Below are 27,671 nucleotides of genomic sequence, written 5' to 3'. Positions count from 1 at the left end.
TTGGAATATAATATTTCGGAGTTTGTGTAATAAGGTTTTTGTTTATGTTTTATGTTTGTGTGTATGTGTGCGTGTGCGTGCGCGTGTACACGTACGTGTTCATTTGTGCGTATGTGTTGCCTTTCTACTTTGCTGACGTCATCGCGGGAACTGCCCTGTCACGCGCTGTTAGTAAAAGTTGGGATAGAAGCTCCAGTCGGCGCGAGAGAGGTAAATTTCGCGACCGCTTTTATTGACGTTTGGTAAAGGTCGCGAGGAAGCGAAATAAATGACAGTGTAGCCTAGTCGAAGCCGCGTGAAAGAACGAAAGTCGACTCCTTCCAAAAGTTTATGTCAACACTTTATCACAGTAGTCGAGAAGAGACCGCCACAGTGAGAGATATTCTGGATTTTTTTTAAAAGAAGGAAACGCTTTATCGAGACCTTCGCGTTTATAATTGTAAAAACAACAACAACTCGAAAGGCTTATTTAACGAGAAGAGAACCACCCCCCGTGTTCCAGTCGGTAAATGTTGTGACATTTACAGCAGGGCATTGCTCTATAGCCGAGTCGTGGGGGAACCCACGCTGTCAAACCCGATGACTACTGTTAACTGCACCGGCACCGAGGAGCTGGACTTCACGCTCATCTTCGGAGAGGACGGACAGCAGCACGGCCCTGCAGGTCAGTGCGCTTCAACCTGCCGGACCTCGATAGGATAGCCCTAGAGACAACGGAGGATATTCACCTCGTAGTAGGCTGTATTCCAAGTCTCGCCGTAGGCCTACATTTGAGATCTATTCAAGTGTTTCACGGTACACTTGAGATATATTCAGTCAAGTGCATCCCAGAACATTTCACGGCTCATAGTAGCCTACGTGGGAGTTATAGCCACGTATCCTTAATTTCAAGTCCCGTTGTAATAGTCCTATAATAAATTGAAGTAACTGCTTCCCAGCTGTAGGTTAGACCTTCAACTGTTTAGCAATGAAACTGGAATGGACTTGACCTGACAAGTATTGTGAGAAATAGACGCAAGGTTTTGGTCAATTCTATTCACCCGAACAAGTGCCTGGGCCATAGCTATCAGTTGATCGGCATGCTGCCTTGTAGATAGTAGGAGGACAGCTATCGCAATTGAAAGCGTACAACTTTGAGACACCTTCAACGTAGTCCTATAACGAATAGCTCTGCATCTGCAAATGATGGGGTAAAGCAACACAGTTGTTAAACCACTGTATTACATTGTATACAGTATAGCCTGCATCATACATTACACCCATTGTAAGTAAGCAATGCGCCAGCACATTAGAAAGTTGGTTGAGAAACATTGCCGTGCCTTTCTAAATAAATTTGACAAAAAAGTATGGTGAACTAAATATTTTCAAAGAGTATGTCAAGGGGGGAAATTAATCCACAAAAGATGCAAATATAGTAAGTCTGATAAAGTTGACATAGTTCTGTTGCTTTGTTTTAGGCTGTGGGCCAAAGCAAAACACATAGGCTAAGCAATTCATTTTCAGACTAGAGAAAGGAAAACAAGGGCTCAGTGTGAAGTGTTTTCAACATATGATCCTGCAAATGTTATGTTTATACTCATATTATTAATGGTTACTTATGGATGTCCAGATATTGTAAGGTCAACTACACACTGCAACATCTAAATGCATGTGACATATATTCAATCGCATAAAATTCAAATTGACATTCTAATTATTTAAAGTGTTAGTCTACTAATTCAATGGCTAATGTCCTGTTGCCAAAACATTTACATTAGTTCAGCATTTTTACACACCTTATTTTGTCAGCTGTTTCTCTTCTTTTTCACATCATAGTGTGAGTTGATATATCTATATATATATTTGTCGAAGTTCGCATAAAATTAAATTGTCGCCCCAAGGTTCTTCCGAGCACACAGCATACCTTTTGCCTCATACCGCTAAGCAAACCCAAAGATCGCATCTTGCTTTTTTCACTATTCTTCCAGATTCCACTCCACATACACACACAAACACGCACACACGCACACACACACACACACACACACACACACACACACACACACACACACCAGCATCTGTTTCATCAAACTATGGCAAAGTTTTGAACCAATTTGGCCAGTGCTTTCGAATTTCAATCCGTTCTACGTTTTTTGCTTTGTGACAGGCCAAAGGGGAAAAACACAGCATTTGGAATAAGTGTAGGAATAAAAGCACCACTGTGCAAGTGGTTTTAATCTGGCCTCGACTGTATGACTTGGCCCAAAAGAGGAGCTTCTGTCCACATGAATAACGAGAGTGCGAGGAGCACTGCACAGCCAGCGTAGAGCAGCAGGGAGTAGAGAAGCACAGAGTCAAACGCTCTCCGTTTTCAATCGCTCTCATTCTCCGCAGGCCAAGCTCAAGTCAGGACCTGTCGAACACCACCGCTGTGCTTATCTGCTCCCTGGTTAACAGATCCTCTGGTTATGAAAATAAATGATAATGAACTAAAACTTTATCTACAGTATTAAAAAGTATCAACATACTTAGAACATAATAATTACATTTGACTTTAACTTACATTTAGAATACTTTGTCAGATCGAGGCATTTCTCGTCAATGTACTTTGATTGCTTTCTTCAGTTTTGCAGTTCTGCAAATTACTTTTCACTCAACTGCTTAAATGTCTGTGATCTGAACTCTGTATCTCTGTATGTCTGTCCGTCTGTCTAACTGTCTGCCTGTCTGTTTCTATGTCTGATTGTCAGTATGGCTGCTGTCTGTCTGTTTCTCTTTAATCTGCCTGTCTTTCCACTTGTCTGTCTGTCTGCCTGTCTTTCTTTCTGCCTGTCCGGCATTCTTCCTGTATTGTCCTCTGTGTCTGACTGTCTCTCCATCTGTCTTTCTGTTTCTATGTGTCTGCCTATGTATCTCTGTTTATCTGTCTATCTGTCTGACCATATGCTTGCCTGCCCCCCTGCCTGCCTGTCTATCTGTCTGCCTTTCTGTCTGTCTGTCTGTCTGTCTCTACATATGCTTGCCTGCATGCCTGTCTTTCTTTCTGCCTGTCCGGCTTTATTCCTGTATCGTCCTCTGTGTCTGTCTGTCACTCCATCTGTCTTTCTGTTTCTATTTGTCTGCCTATGTATCTCTGTTTATCTGTCTGTCTGTCTCGACCATCCGAGGCAGGCTTCCCTTGAAAGTGAGAAAGTTCTTCTATTTCATCTGTTGGCTGTGTAACTGAAGGGGTTTCCCTGCTAGCGTCAGGTGAAGGAAAGACCTATAGTTTGCCAACGTGCTTAGATCGTGATCTTTAATTTACGCTCATCTCTAATTTATATACTCAAGTCATGTGATGTGGTGGCATGTGATAGTGTTAGGCTAGTTTAGTGTTGGGTTTGTCCTTGTTTATCTGAAACCTTAGTTTCAGATAAATAATTTTATTGACGAGGCACACAACTCAGCAAAACTGTTAGATATCCATTCAGATGAGGCCCTCCAAGAAGATAGACGGATGAGTCAAGCTTATACCTAAACAAATACAAGACGTCCTGTCTGCTAGGTTGGCTAATGCTACTGCGTAACATAGCATGAGTGATTGGTGTTATAAGCAGCAGAAGGGAAGTGCTGCTGGGTGGCGTCATGTCTGTGTTGAGCAAGGGGGGAGCTGGTCCCAGGAACCCTTTAGCAACACACCCAATGGATTCTTTATAAACTGGCTTAATAGACCTTATTCACCTAGTGGCCTGCTTGGTTCCATCTTGGCTATAAACGCTAGCTGGGTTGGCGGAACTGAATGCGGAACTCCACATTTGTTACCCCAACCTGGATAGCGTTTAGAACCAAGATGGCCTCCTTGTCAATATGGCCTAATTCAACCCAACATTCAAGGCACTTTCTTGATGACCTCGATGACTTGCAGGCATTCATTTAAACTAAACACTGCTACCAGAGGCAGTGTGTGGATGCTTGTGGTCACACAAGGACCTGTCTAGGGGTGATGTCATTTTGGAAAAGACGTCTGCTCCATGTTCTTTGGAAGGATAATTACTCAATTATGCATTGTGATGAAGACCATTTAGGAAAGTGTAAAACAAAATAAGTGATAGATGGGAAAGATAGAAGAGAAGCATCCTTCCACAGATAGGAATGATGTTTGAATGGGATATTCGTGATAATCTTTCAATCGTAAATAATGGGGTCCTGTCTCCTATCTTTTCAATGGAGTGAATAGTATTATAGTAATATATTTGGACCCCAACACTAACTGGAAGTATAAGGGGCTTACCAAATGTTATCTAGCACTTACATGTAGCTAATCCAGTTAGGCAGGTGTCACTTTCCTTCCCTGTAATATGTCCGTATCAGGACATATTATGTTCAGGACCCTACTTTTTTTTTAAACAGACTATTTTTGAAATAGCATGCTGCAGCATTAGCTGATGTCACACCCAAATGGCTCTAATTATTTTTTGCTTTGCGGCAGAAGGGCAGTACATTTGTCATGCGACGTTTGGACAAACCAGTTAGTAATGACTAACTGAAGCCATCTAGCCAGAGTTAATTAGTTCATATCATTAAGGTAATAACAACAACTCTAATTACCTATTACCATTTTAGATTATTTAACACACCCAATTATTTTCCGTCACTCAGACTGAAAACTTAAACTAGAACACATTTATTTTCAAAATAATTTTTATCAGGACAACTGAAGTCTGCTTTTAACCTGAGTTTAATATGAATGTGACATTGGACTTGTTTACACGTATCTTCACTTTCTATTTTATCTAGTTCCTTATCCCTGGTAGAGAAACACATTAATTGTGGAAAAATAACACTAAGCACTTGCTTTACAAGTTGCCCTTGAATTGTTCTTTGCATTAGTGCGATAGCATGAGGTTAGATAATTTATAAGCATTCAATGGGTTACAAGAATTGGAGTGGTTCATCAGGCTGAATAAGTTAGCGCTACATGGGTCTTGAGCATAAGAGTGGTTGCATAAAGCTAGATCGGTTAGCGTTCTGGGTCACGAGCAGTAGCCTCATTGGTCAATGGAGGTGGTATGAGAGCTGTGGGTCGATATGCCCTCTATGGGTGGCTGATGAGAGGGTCCATAGTGAAGGTGTCTGGCTCTGAGCCCAGACATGCCATGTGGGCTTCAGATGGTCGGGAGGAATGAGAGGAGAAGGGAGCAGACTTGCTCTTCCCTGCTGTGAATGGTAGCTGGAACGGCATTCTTGCTCAGTTACTCTTTCTCCAGATCCTCCTCTATTTGCCCTTTTTTATTTTCACACTTTCTGCATTTCTTGTATTTATCTTTTCCCTCTGTCTTTTCTTTCTTTTCTTTATTCAGAGATAAGATTCTTTAGTTCACAACATGCAAACAAAAAAAATATCTGTTTTTCCAAACCTAACCAAGATTTGCTGAGGCTTCTTTTTTCTCTCCTCTTTTTGTTTTCTCAGGATGTGAAATGAGACAAGCGTTACCGTCAGAGTGACTGATCTAGGCTAATAAAATCTCCAGATGCCAGCAGTTGTCATCAGTCAGTCAGGCTCAGTCACTAAGTCACACTGGATCTGGTTGGCTCACGACCGCAGCAGCAGCGCCACTTAATCAACGCCACTATATACTTTTCAGCGTTTTGCCAACTCCTGAGGACTGTGTCGCGGTCAAAGTCACCGTCGCCTCTGGGAGTAAAGAAAGTTCCCTCTTGTCTCGGCACTTAAGTTGTTGTTTGTCTCCGTGCCGCGTGTCTCTCTGCCGCCCCTGGCTCGCCTCTCCTGGCCCTCCTCTCCCCAGCGCTTGTCGTGGGAAAGACTGAAATTACATCGCTCTCATGGTGGACTATTTTCAGCTCCCAGAGAGAGTGGCAGAGGGCAAGCGACAGGTTCTCTAGTCTCATCGTGCTCAGAAGAGCAGGAGCGTCTCTCTCTCGGTGCGCACATCTGAAACCGTCCACGGGAGGCTTGTTGTCGTCCTCTTTTTCTTTTTTTAAACCGCACTAGCGCTTTGGCGTTTCGACGGGCCGAGGTGTGGAAGAATGCTGTGCGCCACATCGCCAGGTGAGTTGGCCGGCACGGCCAGACTTTGACCTGGTGGGTTGTGGGCTTGGCTTTTTGTTTGTCTAGACAAACAAACGTGTCGGCGGGATCCGACACGTAAACAAACAGCTGTTATTGAGCTTTGTCAGAAACACAAATCTACCATGGAGAAATAAATGGAGCTTAACAACAGCATACCCTCTGGTAGTAACACAGTGCAGAGGACCACATGTTACCAACATGTCCTCTGCACCAAGGTTAAACCGCACACACAAAACATGTGTTTGTTAAAAAGCTTTGCCTTAAACCATAGGATATTAGTATTTTCTTTCTTTCTTTTATGTCTCTGCCCGCCTATGAGTGCAAAGGGTTGTCATGTTGAATAAGGTTTGAGTGCAGTTGTGTCGGCTGTAGGGCAGCGGGGGGCTTCAGTGCATCTCAACCTGCTGGTTCAAATGTTAACCTCTTAAGATGTGCTCGTCTCAGAGAGAACACCGGAGGTTCAGCCGTTCGGACCCAGCCTGAGGTCCACATGTGGGAGGATGTCTGCCATGTGGGTGCCCCCCCACCCTGTTGAACCGAGAAGGCTCGGCACCCGGTGTGATGTGTTGGAAGGGTTGTTTCCTCGGGCGAGGCACGAGCTGCTATGTGTGGTATCTGTCTAGTTTAAATTTAGTGTAACATAAGCTACCGCTGGCTGCACTGTATCAACGTCCCAAGGCCAGCCTCTGAGAGAGAGAGAGAAAGAGAGAGAGAGAGAGAGAGAGAGAGAGAGAGAGAGAGAGAGAGAGAGAGAGAGAGAGAGAGAGAGAGAGAGAGAGAGAGAGAGAGAGAGAGAGAAAAAGAGGTGTAAGTTCCTGCCTGGTCTGGAGTCATTGCTGGAGTAGCGAAGCCCCCACAGCCAGGTTCGATTGCAAATAATCGTTGCTGTTGACACCTCTGCATAGTAGACCCGCTCCTTTGATGTTCCGCTTCATTCAGAAGAATTCAGAAGGACATTATTCAACATGAAAAAGTAAATGCCTTTTGAGGATGAGGGGGATAGCAAAAGGGATTGCCCACATGTTGTACATTTTTGAGAAAACAATTCACCCGTACAATAACATGAAATTGATTCAGCAATGTTACATCATCTTTATAATCCCCTGTCTTCATTAGGCCTATTGCCAAATAGGGATCAATTCGTTTTTATTTAAATAATATAATTGATTCAATAAATTGCTTTATATAATCTCAACTTTGAGAGCTCATAAAACTCTCGTTAATGTACTCTACTTTCTCATTGCACATCCTGTTTCCCTAGTTATTTTCAGCTTGTTTATTCAATTTTTTCCCCCTTTTTTCCCCTGGATATGAAGTAATCGGGTAGTTAACAAGGCTCCCCCCCACTGTGCAGGGGCAGAGCGGTGAGGGGTATTTCTACCTAGGAGGATGTACTTCCTCCTCTTCTCACCCAGATCCCAAATTCCTAAATTCTACCACCTCACCACCTCCTCTTCGTCATTTCCGTGGGTAGCAGGGGGCTCTAGGGCCCTGCGCCGGTGGTTAGCCTCTGGTTTTAAGCACGACAGAGGCTTTGTGTGGGACACAGCACTCCGTTGTGGACTTGGTAGACTTAATTGTTAAACATTGAAATAACATTTTTAATTTTCAATGTTCTAAGGTGTCAGGTGGGTAACATTTGAAAATAAACACATTAACTATGTAAGACAGACACATACAGTGCTTATTCTACTTTTTTATCTTTGTATAAATTTACATTTTTGTTCTAAACGAATGGTATCTAGTCGATATTGACATGCATTTATGTCTATCATTTATTTTTGGAAGATGTGTATTTTTTTACGCATGATCTTTACATATGAAGCTATTAAGACTGTCATTCTTTTTTACCCCTTCCTATCCAATGCATCCCAAACCTCCCATACACCAACCATAGTGCATGCAATAAACGAGGCCTTTTGTTGCCCAGACTAGCTGTATGCATTCTTATATTCCTACTGGGTCCCTCTGGCTTGTCTATCCCCTGTATTTGGCAGCTATTCAATCTATTTGCACTTGGACCCATAGTTTGAAAATGTAAATTTAGATCTGTCTCTGATCACTCTCTCTCTCTTTCTCTCTCTCACCCTCTCTCTCTCGTGCTCTTGCTCTCGCTCCCATTCTCTCTTGCTCCGTCCCCTTTCTCTCTCTCTTTCTCTCTCTCTCTCTCACCCACTCACTCTCTCACTCTCACTCTCATACACACAAACACACACACACACATACACACACACACACACACACAGATACACATATGTACACACGCAGGTCTGCCCTCACCATGCTAGTCTTCCTGGCTCCCATGCACAGTTAGCCCTCACAACAGACTCTTTAAATGTCACCCCTGCCAGCGGTAGCCTCTGATGTTATCTGCTGTGGGTTACTGCAGGCCACCGACAGGCCTGTGTTTGCCTCTCATAACAATCACCTAATGCAATGACTGTGGCTCCTGCCCTGTCCCCCTGGAACCCAGTGAATGCACCAGCCTCCTGGCTCTCTGTTAATACACATAAGGGGGCATCGCTGGTCACAGTATCTCTCCACACAACATCTAACAATCATGTCATGTTTGCATCGTGATTGTTTGAATCTGGCTTATTTGAAGTTTGCTCTTGCTATATACTATATCATGTATAATGCATAATATAAGTAAGGATAATATATCTAGTTATATTATGAAAGTAAAATATACTTATATATATATGGAGGGATATAAGGAAGGGATAATTCACTACAAAGTGGGCTGATATTGAAAATAATGCAGAATGCAGCAGCAAGGTTCTTAGCTCTCTGTCGTCAAATCTTTTTCAATAAAAGTACACTTAGTGGCGGATTATCCCAATATAAATGAAATGAAGCCTGGAATCCATCAGGGTTTCAGGGTTGTGAATGGTGCATTGGCAGGTGTTTCAGTCAAGCTAAGGTTCAAATCATCAACTGGCACCTTTTGTCTGCCCTGTGTTTTCACAGCAGGAGGTTGCTAATTAAGAGCCTAATATAGCATGCAGTCATATGTTACCGTTGGCTTAGGGTGCCGTTTTTTAAGCTACTGCTGGCTGATTTCCTCTCTCTCTGACGTGAGGGAAAGTCTTCGTGTCGCGATGCTGACACAACACAATAGCCTTCCGCATTGATGATTAAAGGATTACTTAATTTTTTCAACCTGGATCCTATTTCCCTATCATATGGGTCTAAGGGACAGATGCAGACAATATTTTTAGAAATTGGTCCAGTATTGAGCGAGAACGCTGCAGCTTTATCCACGAAAAACGGGCCGCAGTCTAATCTTTTGGGGCAACAGCAACCCATCAATGTAAGTCCTCTAAAAGTGTGCTTTCACCACTTTTTTTTAGAAGTTATGGTACGGTTTAACGTTATGGAAAGGATTCCTACAAAGAAAAACAACTTTTTATGACCAGTCGCCTCATCTGTTCTGCTTGTAACTGAGACTCAGAAAATCTCAGAAGAAAACGGTTTAATCTCACAGGAAATGTCCCTTTTGTCATTACTATCTCCCCTCTCCTTCACCCAAATCTGTTCTCGCTCAATATTAGACCAATTCCCCGAAAAAAAAATCTCACTAGTCCATTAGACCCAAAATGATTGCGCAATTGGGTCCAGTTCGAAAAAGAAGACTGAAGGTTTTCTTTAAGCCGACCCTCAGAGTTAATTATTAATAATGAACCACACATGAACTCCTTTTTTCGCCCCCTTTTGACTCAAATGCATGTGCATCTGTAGTACCCACAAATAACTGCTACACGCAGGGTCAAACAGGAGAGATGCCAATCAATGTTGGAGGGCCACAGCTGTAGCCCGGCTTTGATAATAATATGATGTGTGCGTCACAACCTTTTTGCTCAGAAATAGGCCCAAGGCAAAGCAGCCCCGCCTGTTTCATTCACCAAAAGAATATAACATCGAAACCCACATTTCTTATTCAGAGAGTGATCGCAAAAGTAATAATGTGCAAGGAACTTATCTTGGTGCACAGCATATATTCAGGGCAAAAGTGTAATCATGCATACAGTTCATGAGTGTATAGTAGCACATTGCTTGTCAAATGTCAGTTGTTTTAATAGATCATTCAAATCCATTGAAATGTTAACTAGAGTTTGTTACCTCAAATTTTGTATGTGACTTTTAAACCTTCTTTCATTGACTTTAGGTGTCAACTTAGGTAAACGATTCAGGAAATAATATAATAACTGAAGTATATTGCAATATAAATTGTAAGGCCAAGCAAATTCTGTGTACAATATTTTCCTTTGATTATACACATTTTGCATTGATAGTTGATCTTTATTAGGGCTATTTTTTTTATTTTGACAGCCATACAGTGTGTGGTTATTTGGCAGCATTTTGTTTTGGTCGGTTGGTCGCCGGTTCTTAAGGAGAGCTGAAAGAGGAGCCCGACCTGAACACAAAGCTTGTGCCCAGGCAGGGGGTGAAAGCTGAGCCCCTTCTAATCAACCTGCCTCCCCACACAAAGAGCCAAGCTCCGCTTACCCACCAGCCTCATGCCTCAAACCTTATGCCTCATTAAAGCCTCCAGTCTCCAGCCTCCAGCTTGCAGCACACAAACTGCTGGCAAGCCCAAACTCATAAAGGACACACACACACATACACCAATACACACACACAAAAGTTAACATAGTGACACACATACAGATACACACATTTAACACACACACACACGCACAGGCACACACAAACACACAAACACAGACAAACACACATACAAATACAAACACAGTGGCACAGACACATTGCTGCAGGCGTGCACACATCCATACACACACATACAAACACACACACACACACACACACACACACACACACACACACACACACATGCACACGCAGACGCACACATACATGGAACACAACTATACATACAGATGCACACAGCTACACAGACAGAAGCAAAGACTGGCACACATACACACACGCATACACACACACAGCTTTACAAAGAGGTGACACTGCACACCATGTAACGACCCGCTGAATGAGTTATCCTACCAATGATGGACACCTCAACCCCCCCTCCCCCGTCCCACCTCCACCCCTACCAATATATACCTGGGCTTCACGCCAATGTAGAGCTGTGCCTCAGTGCATGCCCCATGACCCTGACCCACCTCCTCAACAACGGGGGAGGAGCCACGGCGGTAGAACCAAAGGTAAAAGTATCCCTTGGTGTCCTCACACCCCCTCATAGAATACTCCCAGGCCATGGAGGTTGTATCGTCTGGCGGCGGTCGAGGTTTTAGCTGGGACCCAATATGGTCCTTACCCTCGTCTGACTCCGTAATGCACTGCCACTCTAGTGTGGAGGGTGTCCCATCCGACTACTGAGGGGCCACTACGTCAAGGAGTTCCTCCAAATGGATGCTGCAGAGACAGTTCCAGTAGAGGGCTTTTATGCGGCCGGGTCCCAGCTAACTGGCCTCTGGAGTTCAAGGGTCAAACGTTCTCCCCCCTGTTACCCCATCGGCCCTGGCAGTGTGTCACGAGCAGCAGTGAGAACCCTGTCCAAACGCTTCCTGCAAGGAGGAGCGATTTCCCGGCTATTTTTAGCTTAGGTACAACAAAGCCTCTTAAAGATCTTTATTTAACCAGATCGTCTGTGTCATGGATAGACGCTTGACGCACTGGGTCAGCAGGAAGTCAGCAGGTTCTGTGCACGCAGACAAAACACGTTTTTTTACAGATTCAAGCATTTTGTCCCTGCTGCTGTTTTTATTTAGTCTACTCTATAATGCCCTCATCGACTGTGTTATACTCTATTCTACTATGCTTTACTCTACCGTTCTCTACTCTATAGTCTCCCCTACTCTATACTCTACTCCACTCTCCTTTTCTCTACTCTATAGTCTACACTGCTCTACTCTAGCTCTACCAATTTCTAGACTATACTCTACTCTGAGAAACTGCTAAAGGCCAAGGAAACACAGACGGCTGGAGGATGTTTGTTTTAAATTTGAATACATTGAAATTAATTTGGTTATGCTGCATCAGCTAGACAAACAAAGTAAGAGAGGTATATGCCAGTAGTGGTTTTTGAAGGTTTGGGTTTTTTTATAACATCTGTCCGCATTTCTGCTTGATAGAATAAGTGGAAATGTCCTCACACAAAATAAAAACCCCCTATGCTGTATTATTTTCTCCTATCTTCTCCTCCTCTCCCCTCCTCTCCACTCCTGTCCCCTCCTTATCCTCTCTCTCTCCCCCCCCGTCCTTGCTCTCACTAGGGGGGTTCTCCCCCACTGTAGCCCCTCCTCAGTGCTAGGGAGGTTTAAGGTGATCAGAATAAGCCAGGTACCCTGGTCCACCTCATGTCTAACCAGACAGACACAGACCGCACACACACTCACACAGACACACACACGCACACACACACACACACACACACACACACACACACACACACACACACATCATCCCTTCACCATCTATCTGTGCCTTGTCAACTTTTACTTTATCACATCACATGTGTAAATGGAAAAAACGACGTGCCTTTTTACATTTGTTTATTAAAGTTCATCAGAACCTCTACCAAATAATACACCCAAAAATGGACTTGATTCTCTCTTAAATTCAGTTACTGGCTCTTATATCTTCCCAGTGTCAGAGGACAATGTTGGAGCTTATGAATGTGAGTCCTGTTGGTTGGCCATTGCTTCCATTGCTGTATGATCTCTCAACCTTTGTATCAACACTGCCTTTTGCCTCCATCTCTCGGGGGCGCTTTCCTTTGAGCTCTCCAGGAAAGGGCATGTACATAAAAGTAGACGTCTAATCTAATCTAATTGGCTTGGAAATGTGGTGCCGATGATGAATTATTTTTATATGAAAAACATATGAGAAAATCCCATACAATATTTACTTGGAGTTAGTTTAGTTAAAAAAACTTTCAGGGAACATGTGAGATAGCACCATCAGTAACAGTTGCCCCGTTGCCCTAGGCTACAAGCCCCTGTCATCATGTCATGGGGGCTGGTCTTCCCTCTTGGCTTCAACCAGTGATATTAAGATCACTTGTAAGGGAGATTTGAAAGCAAGGAAAAATATTACAAGATTACAAGATGATGTGCAGGCCTTATCTTGACAGCACATGCTTTGAGGCTATATTATAAAAATAACATGATATTATAATATATTTTTAAAAGGCCACAAAAGAACTGGTGAATTTGGCCGCCATTGTGTCAATTTTGGCAACCCTAAACGAAGCTGTTATCGCCTGCAGGGAATCCATTTCTTATTGTTATTGTTGGGCTCTATGTGTTTTCTAACTGCAAACAAGCAAACCACCGGGAGCCAGGTGCAGCCCTAGGCCATTGCCACATCTGCTTTAGCAGGCTGCTGCCGTCTCAAACAACTGTAACAACAGTGACTTCAAGTCATACGCAGCCATGAGGTAACGAGGGCCAGGGACTATGGAAACAATATTGACTTATGCACATGACATGTTTCGAAGTGTGACAAATGAAGTTAGAAAAAAATATATCAAACTTCAGAGAAAACGTTTTTTTGTGATTTTGTTCAGTTTAACTGTCTAATTGTTGACTATTCATGTCAATGTGTTACATAATCCAGAAACAATATCGCTAAAAGGCAGTGAAACAGAACCTGGTGTTGTGGTTTTGGAATGTTTGTTGTTTTGGGGTGGTGTTTGAATCTGTGTATGCAGAATAGACAACGTTTCTCAGTTTAGTAATGCTGAACATCCAAGCCCAACACTTCTTCTTCCTCTCATTCTCCCTTCCTCTTTTCTCTCTCTTTTTTTCTCTCTCTCTCTCTCTTTCTCTCTCTCTCTCTCTCATGCTCTCTCTCTATCATTCTCTCTTATCCCTCTCTCTATCCCTCTCTCTATCCCTCTCTCACTGCCTCTATGCCTGACTCTTTGCCTCTGCCTCTCTCTTTTCCTCTCTATCCCTCTCTGCCTGCCTCCAAGTCTCTTTATACTCTCTCAGTGAGTGAGTGAGCGGCTAGTAGGAGATCAAATGCTTTGTCTTCTGTCTCTGCCTCTCTTTCTCTATCTCTCTAGCTCTGCCTCTCTGTCGACCTCTATGTCTCTCATTCTTAGTCAGTGAGTGACTGAGAGAGCCAGGCCGGGATCGTGTGCTGGGTCTTGTGACAGACAGGCAGGGCTCGTGGTGTGCAGCTATAAATATGTCCTCGGCTGTGGTCTCTGCTGTTCTCAGAGTGGGTGTGGCAAGGCACAATGTTAAAAAAAAATACATATTCACTCTTATCCAGTGTTTTTCAACCTGTGGTAAACGTTGGTACTGCAAGTGGTATGTGGGATTCTTTTTCTTGAAATATACAGAACTCTTTAAAATATTAGAAAGACAATTGAAAATAAATGTATTATAAATGTTCAGTAAATATTAAATGATTTTTTCTTATAATAAACACACTGGGAGCATAAGCAGCATTGCTGACTTTTTCTTTCCGCGGTTTCCCACTGGCCATGGCCTTCTTGCAGGAATAATTACATATAAAGGGGGCAGTGTCACTCAGCAACCGCATATGTATTCATCTATTTCTTACCGTTTACACATGAGGTGGGCCGCAAATGTCTTGATCCCAATTTAGTGGAACATCTAAAGTTAAAGTTCTAATCCTAAATCACCCGCCAGTTAACTGAGACTTCAGATTGTCTGGCACTTGAAAGTGGAAGAAACATCTGAAAGGGGCGATCAAGCAGTTGGCTTCTTTCAACTAAAAACTCAAACAAGTTGAGTGTGTAATTGTGTGCAAATGTGTGTGCGTGCAGGTGTATGTGTGTTTGTGTATGTGTGTGTGTGCCTGCATGCGTATGTGGGTGTGTGTATATGAGCAATGGTGCCAACGTCATGCTGGGTTGGTGCATAAATGACATCTTTAGGTCCTGATTCAACAATGTTTCCACAGTCAGCTCAGACAGGAAATGGCGTATATTGTTGTTTCCCCTTTCCTGAACATCCTCATGAGTGAGTATTTGCAGAGGATCCCGTTGAGCTTTCAAATAAGCCAACAGCCATATACACACACCCACACACACATTGAAAAGCACACACACTGACACACACATCGTTTATTGTTTGAAGAATAATTTATGTTTGTCATTAAATGTGTTTAATCTCACTTATTGTGTGAAAGGACACTGACACATTAACCATCTTTGGTATTTTAATGATGGTTGTAAAAGTATAACAGTAATTCATTTCTTCTTTGAGCATATGAAAATATAATTATCAAAAAAATGATACATACATAATTAACATCTAGCATCCAAGTTTGTGTCTGTGTGTTTGTGTGTGTGTTTGTGTGTGTGTGTTTGTTTGTGTGTGTGTGTGTGTGTGTGTGTATGTGCTCGTAAGTGTGTGTGGGTGTTCATATAGATGTGGTTGTGTAGTGAGCAGAAAAGAAAAAGAGAGAGTAAGAGAGAGTGTGTCTGTCTGTGTGTGTCTGTGTCTGTGTGTTGTTGTTAAGGCTCACTGGGTGCAGGCATGTGAATTCATCAGACAGTTATTAATAACCTCTCTAATATAGAACTGCCAGCTAGGACAATGGACTGTTTCATTAATTTTCGTGCATGAATGTGTATGTGGGCATGCGTGTGCATGTGCATGCATGTGTTGGTATATTTGTGCACGTGTGTGTGTGCATGTGTGTATACATGCATATGTATGTGCATGTGTGTGTGTACATGTGTTTATCTGTGCGTGTGCGTCTGTGTGTAAGTGAGCCTCTGCTGGTTGACCTTTGGTATAAATAGCCTGCCGGCGCTGGATGTGTTGACAGGCGAGAGTGGGCAGAGTTGTGTGAATCTGTTTCCTGAGTAGCGCTGTTCATCGGTTATCCCTCTTGGAACCCTGCCCGTATGACCGCCCGCTAGCCTGTGCAGCCCACACACACACACACACACACACACACACACACACACACACACACACACACACACACACACACACACACACACACACACACACACACACACACACACACACACACACACAGGCGGCCAAACATACACAAACATGTTGAACACAACCACACACACCCACACGAGAGAAGTGCAATAGTGCATGATACACTAATCCTGATCTCTTTTTGGTGGTGTGAATGCGTAAAATAGTGATAACACAGAGTGATAACACGTTCAAGGCTAAACCATCCTTGATCAGTGAACAGTATCGGTTATCATTCATTTATAAACCAGTTAACACTGGCCGATTTGATTAGGCTGCTACAGTTTCTCTCTCTTAGTAATGCTATTACTTGGCTATAGTAGGATATATTGTACATCAGACCTACTCTATTCTGCCTGTAAATCCCCTCATTGTAAACATGTGGTGAACATCCTTTTCAAAAATTTGGGGCGATGACCACACCTTCCATTTCTAGCAACAGGGGTTTGGCATGAAACCTTGTAAAGCTGCAGGTCTACTAGACCAAAAAGAGCTAAAGGTCCATTGTCTTTTAGAGTCTTGCGGCTGTCTACACTGTAATACACACTGGACCTGTTGAACCCGGCGAGTACCTCCTATAATCTGACCATTCTCCACTGACTGTGACTTACACGTCTCTTGCTCTTCCCTCGTTCTTCCCAGATCAGGAGCCCGATGACAACACATCCTTCTACATCCACGATGTGGGCCAGCCACAGTCCATGGTTAGCAGCCACCAGTCTGTGGGCCTGCCCCATTCAGCCGTCTCAAACCACCAGTCTATGGGCCTGCCACGCCATAGCATGCAGGCTTACTCCCAGCTTATCAACACGTCACCGCGCCTGCAGCCACACAAACAGGCCTGCGAGTCCCACAGCTACGACGGTCTACACGAGCCCAAGTACAGCACATCTCCCCTGCTACCCCACACCCCCACGGGCCCTCCCAAGGCCTTTGAGTGTCCCAGCATCCAGATCACTTCCATCTCGCCCAGCTGTCAGCAGGGGATGGGCGCCAGTCAGGAGGACCTCAGGGCCAACGGCCCCGAAGGGGACTACCACGGGGAGCGACCTCTCTCCAGGGATCACCTGTACCTGCCCCTGGATCACGCATACCGGGACTCATCGCTCAGCCCCAGCCCGTGCAGCAGCATCTCCTCCAGGAGCTGGTTCTCTGACGCCTCTTCCTGCGAGTCCTTCTCCCACATCAACGACGACGTAGAACACGAGCTGAACGAGGCGGCCGCCCGCTTCACCCTGAGCTCGCCGCTCACCTCCCCGGGGGCCGGCTCCCCCCAGACATGGGGGGTGCCCCAGGACGACCAGGGGCCCTGGCAGCAGCAGCAGCAGCAGCAGCAGCAGCAGCAGCAGCAGCAGCAACAGCACCACCCCGCCTTCATCCACTCCCACTCCCTCACCCTCTCGCCACGAGGGTCCCCGTGCCACTCCCCGCGCACCAGCGTCACCGATGAGAACTGGCTCAGCCCGCGGCCGCCCTCCCGCCCCTCCTCGCGGCCCACCTCGCCGTGCGGCAAGAGGCGCCACTCCAGCGCAGACATCTGCTTCCAGGGCTCGCTGTCCCCGCACCACTCGCCCACCCCCACGCCCGGGCCCTCGCCCAGGGGCAGCGTGACCGAGGACACCTGGGGCGGAAGCCCCCAGGCGGGCATGTCGCCCTTCCAGTTCTGTCCCTCCGAGGCCGACATACCCTCCAAGACCAGGAAGACCTCCCAGGACAGGACGGTCATGCAGGGGGACATGGGTCTGGACGAGCAGGGGAGTATGTCCCCTCACCTGGACTCCCCGTCAGACGAGGGTCTGCACGGCATGAAGAAGGACGCCGCCGGCGAGCAGTTCCTCTCCGTGCCCTCCCATTTCACGTGGAACAAACCCAAACCCGGACACACGCCTATATTCAGGTAATCACAGTTGATGTATACATGACATACACATGACATGAAGACAGAGATCGTGGCGATGCGTGACACTCAAGCTTCTGAAACTGAGATTTGAATGTAATGAGCATTAGTTTAGAGCACAGGTTCACTACAGCTTGAATAAATTAATTCAACTGTATTGCTTTTAACAAAATGGCCCAATTATTTTCAAAGGTATAGGGAAAATAACAGCTTACTGCTTCTTTGAGTTGAACAACCTGAAAGGGTTGTTGGAGTGCTTGATGTGTGAAGCTTATCACGGTAGCATGGTCGGCGTCATTAGCAGTTGGCTTTGTGAGGCATGGCTTTGTGAGGCATATATAAATAAAAATAAATTGAATTACTTATTATATCACAGCAATTAAGATTTCAGTTGATTTGGATTATAAATACAAGAAGGAGGTCAAGGCTAAATTATCTAACTTGAGGCAAGGCATTGGCTTTTTATGTAGTGTAATAGTCACAATAAAAAAGAAAGTTCCTTCTGATCTTGACAGAGGATTGATAATGGCCTGGGGTGATATATATCGCTGACACAATTCGACTTGTGTTTACATGCTGTACTTTGAGCTCCTTAGCGATGCAATACAGTGGCGAGTACCTTAAAGGTCACACAAGGCTGTGGGAGAGTTGAGGGGGAGAACCACAGGCATGTATACACACACATGCTATACTTCAATACACTTGTACGTAAAAGCTGGAAAATGTTCCACTTTAAAAGGGTAATCAGAGGCAATCAGATGAAGCCGTTCGTAAGGAGAGGGGACAGAGAGCGTGGGCTCTCCCTCTCCCGCTCTATCGTTTGCAGCAGATGAAGGCATGGCCTTGTTTGTGTGCACTTGCCACAGGCACTATAAATCAGCAAAGAGCACATATGGCTGGACACACGCAAACACACACACACACACGCTCAAATGGACTCATGCACTAAATGCATTCCCCAGAAAACAATAGGGTCAGTATTTACGGAGGTCCCATTTGTTAATTTATTTGTCCTCTTTCAACTTTCATGTCATCTTTCCTTTTTCACAGTAAGAAGACAATCATTGAGCTAACCATTTAATGTATTATTTACTATTCAGTCATTAAGTAGACGCTTTAACCAAAGAAAATTAATTCAGTTATGCACACTGACAGTCAAACTGCGATAGGTAAAGTTCAAGGAAAGGTGGAGAGGACAGGCTGGAAGCTGCAGCTTCTGGCGAATGTGAGCCTTGCGGCCTTGACAGAGCTAAGCTCTGTTGCACATTGGTGACGTGATATAAACATCCATTTTAAAGCTGCTGTAGGTACGATTTCAAGTTGTTAAGAGAGAGCAGAAAATAGCAGAATATATGATTTTGTCGAATATTGAAGGAACCAACCAAAAAAACGTCCCTCCCTCCCTCCCTCTCTGCCCCTGACCTCCCTTCGTTTCTCAGCTTTCATGCACCTATGATTGACAGGCAAGATGGACTCCCAGAACCAATCAAAAGCAGACAGAGTCAACCCAAGACTGATATTTACTCACTGATAGCTGATGGATGGCCATACCATTTCTAATAAATTAAACTAAAATAATAGTTTTTAAATCTTACCAACATCACCTTTTAAATATGCACATGGCAAGTTTCACTGCCATCAGCCTCGCTTTTCCACTGATTTAGCAGTCATTTATTCATACATTTTTTGAATTTGTTGACTCTGCATACTGAAACACTGAAAGAATGCATACTTAAACACAAACGCTGTGAAAAGCTACAAAGCTAAGCTTCGTAGACAAAAGAAAGTTGTCTTTTCATCTCTAACTCCAGCCATAATTAAATTAACTATTTCAGATTTTTGACCGCAGAATAGGTCACGGCAGTTCAGGAATATCAAATGCTGAATAACTGCTTACATAGGCCATGAAGTCTGTAAGGAGCAACATAGGCCTGCAGTTTGAAGTGTACCACAGTCTTCCAACAGAATCATGAACGTTTTAATACGTACGGTTTGCTGTGTTCCTTAAGATAAGATAAGATAAAACATGAATAAATCCCTTTGGCATGATCATTTATGGCAGCAGAGAACCCACTAGCACAGGTCCAAATGACAATAAAACAAATTTTATAAAAAGGGCAAAAAACATAAATAGATTAAAACCAGAAGGAGAAGGAGGGACCACAGAGAGACCAGACTAGAGACCCATTCACCATATTGAATATTTGGCTCTTATATATGTATTCTTATACATTAAATAATCACCCAATCAGCCATCTTGCTAGTCTAAGTAATATTTAGATCACCTTAATATGCAGACATAGATGTTTAACTGTCGAGCTGCTCCAGTATGCTGTGTGTTATCTCCTGCCCTTGGTTCTTTGATCTTTGCTGTATACTCCACTGTATCTTTTGTTTGCCTTAAGCATTAACTCAATTTACCCAAGGAAGTAATTTTCATCCAAGGTATACAAGAAAGCCCTAATCGCATTCTTGTGGAAGTTGTCTACATTTGAATGGGTTAACCTAGGTTAAGGCCAAATTTTAGGTGAGAGAAATTCTGCTGAGATTATAATACACATAGCAACTCCTGTCTGCTCAGGGATCAAGGGTTTGGTGTGTGTGTGTGTGTGTGTGTGTGTGTGTGTGTGTGTGTGTGTGTGTGTGTGTGTGTGTGTGTGTGTGTGTGTGTGTGTGTGTGTGTGTGTGTGTGTGTGTGTGTGTGTGTGTGTGTGTGTGTGTGTGTGTGTGTGTTAGTGGCGTGTGAAACAGATGGCCCAGGCAGTTGGTTACTGGGTGGGTTTCACTGCCTCAACAAAGGAAGGCAATGAGGTGGGGCGAGGTTACGGGTGGGTGTGGCTTTGCCGGGAGGGGCTTGGGTGCTACTAACAACCAGATTCCTTTCGTCCTCCAACCTATTTTAAACATACACCCCCCCTTGGGGAATATAGATTGGGATGGAATGGGTTCTGGTTCCCAGTCCACTGCTGTCATCTGTCATCTGCATCTGTATGTTATGGTTTAAATGTGTCTCAAGAGGTTGGTTCAGTTCACCAGTCCCTTCAGGCCGACTGTCTAACCAGAGGTGTTTGTGTAGGTGGAGGGGAGAGGGGAGAGTGGAGGGGCTGCTTGTGTGATTTGTATTGGGCCTTGTTCACCCAGCGGCCGTCTTGGTTCTAACCGCTTGACGGGTGGGGGAATGGAATGCGGAACTCCGCATTCCGAGATGACCGCGAGGTGAATAAGGCCTATGGTAAAGGACGAGAGGACGTGACAAGAGAGGGGGAGCCCCCCACAGCCACCCGAGAAAGGTTGCGCTATTTTGGATCCCACTCATGCTCATGTTCCCTGCATTGCCATTACCTGCTCTTGTAACCGTAGCAGCCATGTGCAAGAAAACAAAAAAAAAGCACACATGCTTTATGGAGTGAGCTTATGTTATGGAAGGTGATCACGTTGGCAGGGACAGCCCTGCTATGAATTGCTTTGACCTCATTTCCTCCCGCTATTACATCACTTCCTCCCCTGCTGTCCTCCCCTTGGAACTGAAAGAAAGCTTATCTTATTGGATACTTTTAGGGAACTTGTTATGTATAAATAACTTCATGTATGTATCTGTGTATGATATATATAGAACACACAAAAAGGGGAACATAAGCGACACACTCGCAGGTTTTAAAGTGTCCATATATATTCAGTGATGAGATCACATTCGATTCAACTCACCACGAACAGGGAGCTTTTATGTAACACAATACAAACTATTGTGGTTTTCGGTGGCATTTAAAAGTTGTGCGTGGTGGGAGAATCCCTGCAATGCAGTGGGATTTGATTTAGAACCACAAAGCATGGCACAGCACACACACACACACAAAAATAAAATGGTAATTCACCAAAATGTAAAACACATGCCCGTTTTATTCCAAAAGTCAGTCTTTCCTCTTGTTTTGATTGTACTAAGTATGCCAAAGTAAGAACTGAATGGTTCCAATGACGGATTCCCTGCACATGTCTCCCATTGAGAGGACTCTGGTCTGCTCGGAGCCACGGCTGACAGGACCATGGAAACAGAACAACTAGGCCTCCTGAACCTCACATGAACACATCATTTTTTTTGTATGGTACCATCGTTGCTTTATGGACAGCTCATTGATGAGAGACAGGAAGGCAGGTTGTAGGAGAGAGGGAATGACGTGTAGCACAGAGGACCACAGGTCGGAATCGAACCCGGGAATCGAACCGCACTAGCATACTGAGACCCCAACAACCCTCATTAAAAAAAAAATCTATATTAAACTGATCAATATGATTTTCTTGTATATACATATATATTTGTTGTTCCATGTTACACACTGATTCTTTAAAGTGGTCCCTTTCATTTACATTTGAATGAAATCCCATTATTTTATCTTTGTGGAAACACAGGTCTGTCCAGCTTCAAGGTAGAAGCCAGTTACGGTGTCCCGGTACATAATGACCTCTGCGAAGTGCTATGAACTGTCAGAGGAAGTACTGCTTGCATAATGTATCTTAAAGAGAGTTACATTGAATGAAATGTACAGGACAAGACTTTCTCTATACACTTCCTTTCTTGTTGCTTATTTTCACAACCCTCAAAAAAAGTATGTCAAACCACAGTGAGTCAGATGAAGTAAATAAAGTTCTGCTAATGCTCTGCCCTGACATGGAAAACAGCCTTACAACTTGCAGTTTAGGACAGTTATCATGGAAAACAATTATGTTGGCCAGATTTATAAATGTGCCTTTTGACAACAGTGGAAGTCTATGGCACAGAAGTGGAGTGTCAGTTTACCATTCGCTAGACAGACAGCGTTTTGTCATGGGATGCTCCGTTCAGTTTACAAACTAAATTGAACAGTTTACAAACTAAACTGAATTGAAAAATCTGAATCAGAATAAGAACTTGTATTCATCAAATTGTTCAAAGAATGTATCTTGGTGCTGATACAATCATACATTCAGGATAGAAATATGCATCTAGAATAAACAGCCTTAAGTAAGAATTATTCTGGCCCTTAACCCCCTAACCCTAACCTTAATTTAGACAACCCCATTGTTAATGTCAATGCTGTAGGGCTGCTTCTCTTAAACACATGATTGAAGCCATCTTATGTCGATGCCTAGCGATATGGAGGACAAGTCCAACTGAGGGTTTTATTTTTAAGTGCAGCTGTTCAAAGCGGATTGTTGAAGGAGACATGCCCACTACACTTGCTTTAACTGACTGACTGGCCGAGGGACTGGCTGACTGACTGACTGTCTGACTTGCTGCCTGAGCTGTCCATCTGACTGCTCTGTCTAGCCAACTGATTATCTTACTGCCTTACTGACCTGACTCACTGGTTCACTCATTCTGTGTTTCTACCTTGCTCTCTCCTACACATCTTTCCTGTACAATGAGCAATCGTTCTACATCTACTCTCCCCCCAAACCCTCCGATGGCCCACCAGGTAACGGCTGCTTGTAAACCCCCTGCTTCAATGATTCACTCTTAAAGTCTCACGCAACCTATTACAAGTGTTCTACATTTAAAGGCAGGTTTATGCATGAGGGCATTCCAGTGACTCACTGGCACAGCAGCCAGTGACTGAATCTGACCATCTGTACCATATGCACATACAAAGAAAGCTTATCTTATTGGATACTTTTAGGGAACTTGTTATGTATAAATAGCTTCATATATAGCTTCATATATTGCTTCTATTGAACTCTCAACCAGGGCATCTGCCATCTGTTTCTAAGAAAGGATTTTTTAGAGTTTATTTGACCAAAGGTGATTCTGTTTTCTTGGAGTGATGTGAAGTCATGTGGATTATAGGGAGATCTGGGGTTGAGTAAGACCTGATGGAAGAGGCCGGTGATTTCCTGGCTATATTCAAGGTTATAGCAATGAAATTACGTTGTCCTGTTGACAATGCATTTCCTGTTCCAGTGTCCATCCGGGCAAAACTCATTCAGTGCCACAAATGACTAGCCATTGAGACCATCTCATACCATCCAAAAAAATAAATAAAATGATAGGACCAATGAGCGCTCGGGGGCGGGAGCTTTGATTCCTGATGAAAAAGGGGCAGCCAAATTAAAAAAACAATGTCAGTGCCCAAGGAAAGTGTAGCAATCTACAGACTAATCAAATTCTAAAATCTAAAAAAATAAAATAATCTAAAACACTGAAGGCTTTCTCAGATTAGAATAGGTTTAGCTTTACTTCCAACTGGATTGGGCAGGAGCGAAGAGAGCACAGTGTCATAGCGTCACACAGCGTCAACCCTGGCTGCCGTCCAAGGCCAGACTTATTTGCTCGAACCCTCGTAAAATACAAAATATAGTTTTGTTTATTGATAGTGTGTGTGTTTCCTTACAGGACCTCGTCCCTGCCCCCTCTCGACTGGCCGCTCCCCAGCCAGTTTGGCCAGTATGAGTTAAAAATAGAGGTGCACCCCAAGGCTCATCACCGGGCCCACTACGAAACAGAGGGCAGCCGAGGAGCCGTCAAAGCAACTTCCGGTGGCCATCCTATCGTCAAGGTAACAAAGCCGTCCGTCTACCCTACCAGTGAAATCTAGAAACAAAATGTGGAAGTGAATTGTATCTATGTGTAGTTTAGTCTATTCCCGGCCCAGGCTCCGGGCCGTCTCCCTACAGAGGTTCAGCTATAACATAGTAGGACTGCTGGAGCTGATTAGTCCCACTGTGGATGCACTATGCTTGAGAACACGAGCATTAGTGTTGGAGCCGTATCTCATGTATGTCTACTAAGCACATACAGCTATTGCTCAATGTTGTCAGCTAAGCACACACAGCTACACATCGGACATGGGGCCTTTGGCATGATTTGTATTTTTGGAGTTTTGTTGTTCCACTTCACTCTCTATTTGTGTTCCTCTGAACCATCTGCACCCCTGCAGAAGATGGACCGATAAATATGGAAAGCAAAATGTCAGATGCACTGTGTGCACTTGATTTGTGAACTTTTGTTGGACGAAAATATACTTTTCACAGAAAACCTGAAAAAAACATGGAAAAACATTACATAATATAAATATAAGGGAAAATGGAACCGTACCGAGGGTTGACGCAGGGAAAACACCACGCCTCACAACGCTGACTCCAGGTCTGATATATGGGGCATATCCGGGTCATGGCTCACAGCTTACCCCCTGCCCCCAGAGCATCCGCTCCTAACACCTACAGCGTTGAACACAGGACCCAGTGGTCGCTCTGGCAACCAGGAGCCACAAAGTAGAACATGAGAGTGGCTAATGGGAATGGCAGATGACTTTCAACTTTTACACCAGACGCCTGCCTCCCCCTCTACAGATTGGTGAAACTAATCTTGCTACCACTGAGAATATCCACAAATTGATGCTCATTGTCAGTAAGTTAGTACAATGTATTTATAGCACCATTCCAGAACAGATGTCACAAAATGCTTAACAAAAGTAAAAAAAAAAATACAATAGATGGTCTACAATACATAAAGCGCCACCACAACACAGGTTTTAAAATAAAAAAACAAACCAGCTCATCAAATGCATTTGCTCATCCAGCAGGGATCTTAACTGGTCATTTTGAATGTCCCCAGTGTTGTTGTTGTTGTTGTTGTTGTTGTTGTTGTTGTTGTTGTTGTTGTTGTTGTTGTTGTTGTTGTTGACAAGACAAGGCTTGGAATAGTAAAACACAGTACAACTAAAGATAGCAAAATCATTGGTTGGCATTTAACTGTTTAATTGCTTTACAACATATGTGCTTACGAACACATATGCATGCTAGAATTATTCAACGCAAAACCCTTTCTACGGCTGCCCTGTCAGGAGGTGGATAAAACAGCTGATATCCACTATGTTAATGTCAGCTAATTTGTCATCTGAAAGTAGAGCCGGCAAGCGTCAAGGCCTGGACTGCTATGCATTAGACCAAAGATAGGGGCGGAGCTCAGAGAAGGATCGAGAGCGAAGCGAGAGCAAAACAAAGGGCCCGGTCCAGTGAATATTTCATGTGCCCAGCGACCGGTTCCCATTGAGAGACCAAGGGGAGAACCGACACAGTGATCCATGTTGTTTGTCAACCCTTACAAATGTTTAGCTAGATGAGCTAGACAGCTAGCTCTAGTTAACCCTACAGGATAATCATGTATATAAGTGATCCAGAATATAATCACTGTTGTTAGTTTTGCTAAATATGTAGTGTTATGATAATGCAATGTAACTATGAATGTGAAACTGAACTGATGGATGAACTCGTGTTATTAAGTATTTACAAGTATTGCAATGGGAGCACAACTACTTTGGGCAAGCATCCATCTTGGATCTTAAAAATGGTTTCAAGTTCGAACCAAAGGGCTGGCTGCAGTTAAAAGGTTACATAGTGCAGGTTCAAGTCCAAAGTCATGGTCGTACAGAGTAGTCTTTTACACCAAAATACAAGATGAGTGACATACCATGAATAAACGTAACCGAAAGTTTGGTGATCCAGGGAATTCAAGCTCTATTTAGTTTCCAGTTCTTCCTATTTGCTAGGACATGTTTATTTAACATCTCCTGCAAAGCCTTTTGATTAAATTTAGTTTTGTGAAATGGCTTGGTATCTCGTCTGTTGTTGAATTAGTTATATTACTGAAAGCTCTGTTCTCTGTTCTCTGTTCTTGTACCTAGTCATGTACATGTGGCCTTGCTCCCTCTGTTCTGAATGCAGGCCAATCATTAACCATTTCAGCTGCAGTTAGCCCCAGATTGTACCCCACCATGTGTGACGATGCATAATTTAGCTGCCAAATTTGATCACACGGGCCTTGGCCGTGCTTGCCCTCATTCCCCATCCCTAGAGGGAATTGTTTGGCTGTGGGATTAATGCAACACATTCTGCACAGGCCGTGTAGGAGAGGGCTTAAGGAGTCGTGATTGTTATTGTAGTGGCTTCGGTAGAAGGATGCACGTTTTGAGTATACGGTAGCTTATTATGTGTAGGTTGGCCACCGAATAAGTGTTTTATGTTACAGTGTTCACATAGACAAATAACTTTTTGCATATGGGGCCCCTTGTTGTTTGCAAATATCTGTATGGAAATATATTTTGTTTTAAGTTTTATATTTAAAGATATACGCAAACGGAGGCTAGAGCAATCACATGCAGAAGATGGCAACATTTCAAATAAATAGCATGACTGCAATTCCTGCATATTATGTTGATATAATATTGAAACACACACATTGAATTATATTACTCATGTTCTTAAATACATTGTCTAGTTGATCCCTAACAATATAAAGCAGCAATAAATAATTATTAAAACCATAGCACTGATTCCTTACACACTGGATAATCTCATCCAGTGAGTCATTAATTATGCTCCTTATTGGTAACCCAAGCAACATTATATAACCCTATTGAAGACTCACACAGTTCAAAAAGTTATCTTAATTAATTATTGAGGGATCAAATTCTCGTTCTTTATCTTTAAAGAGGTCACAGCACTTGACACGGGGAGCTGGCTCCCATGTATTTTATTTCCTGTGTGTTGTGGAGGCGTGCAGCTGGCCACCGGCTCCGCGCTCATGGGCTTAGCTGGGGCTAACATTCGCTGCCTCAACAGTAGCATGTACATAGTTATCATCATTGTCCATTCATACACATGAAGCTCTAGATGTTTAGCACTGGGTTGGGTGCTTACAAAGCTATAGGATTTGAAGGATCTAAAGTGTTGGTTGCACTGTATTCGGTAGTCAACTTCATCAACACATCTGATCCTAATAAATCCTAATAAA

General features: G+C 43.7%; 1 protein-coding gene across 1 annotated transcript in view; it reads left to right on the top strand.

The window, feature by feature from the left end:
- Nucleotides 1-229: 229 nt before the first annotated feature.
- The window catches only part of nfatc3a (nuclear factor of activated T cells 3a), a 66,773-nt gene continuing 39,331 nt past the window's right edge, over nucleotides 230-27,671 (top strand). Inside the window, exons 1-3 of the mRNA XM_079736440.1 lie at nucleotides 230-664; nucleotides 16,654-17,908; nucleotides 24,273-24,435. Of these exons, the coding sequence (XP_079592566.1) occupies nucleotides 580-664; nucleotides 16,654-17,908; nucleotides 24,273-24,435 (1,503 nt within the window). The 5' untranslated portion in view covers nucleotides 230-579. The remainder of the gene's footprint in view (nucleotides 665-16,653; nucleotides 17,909-24,272; nucleotides 24,436-27,671) is intronic.

This window comes from Pollachius pollachius (genome assembly GCF_949987615.1).
Source record: "Pollachius pollachius genome assembly, chromosome: 5".
Classification (NCBI taxonomy): Eukaryota; Metazoa; Chordata; class Actinopteri; order Gadiformes; family Gadidae; genus Pollachius; species Pollachius pollachius.
This window is presented reverse-complemented; position numbering and strand designations above follow the sequence as displayed.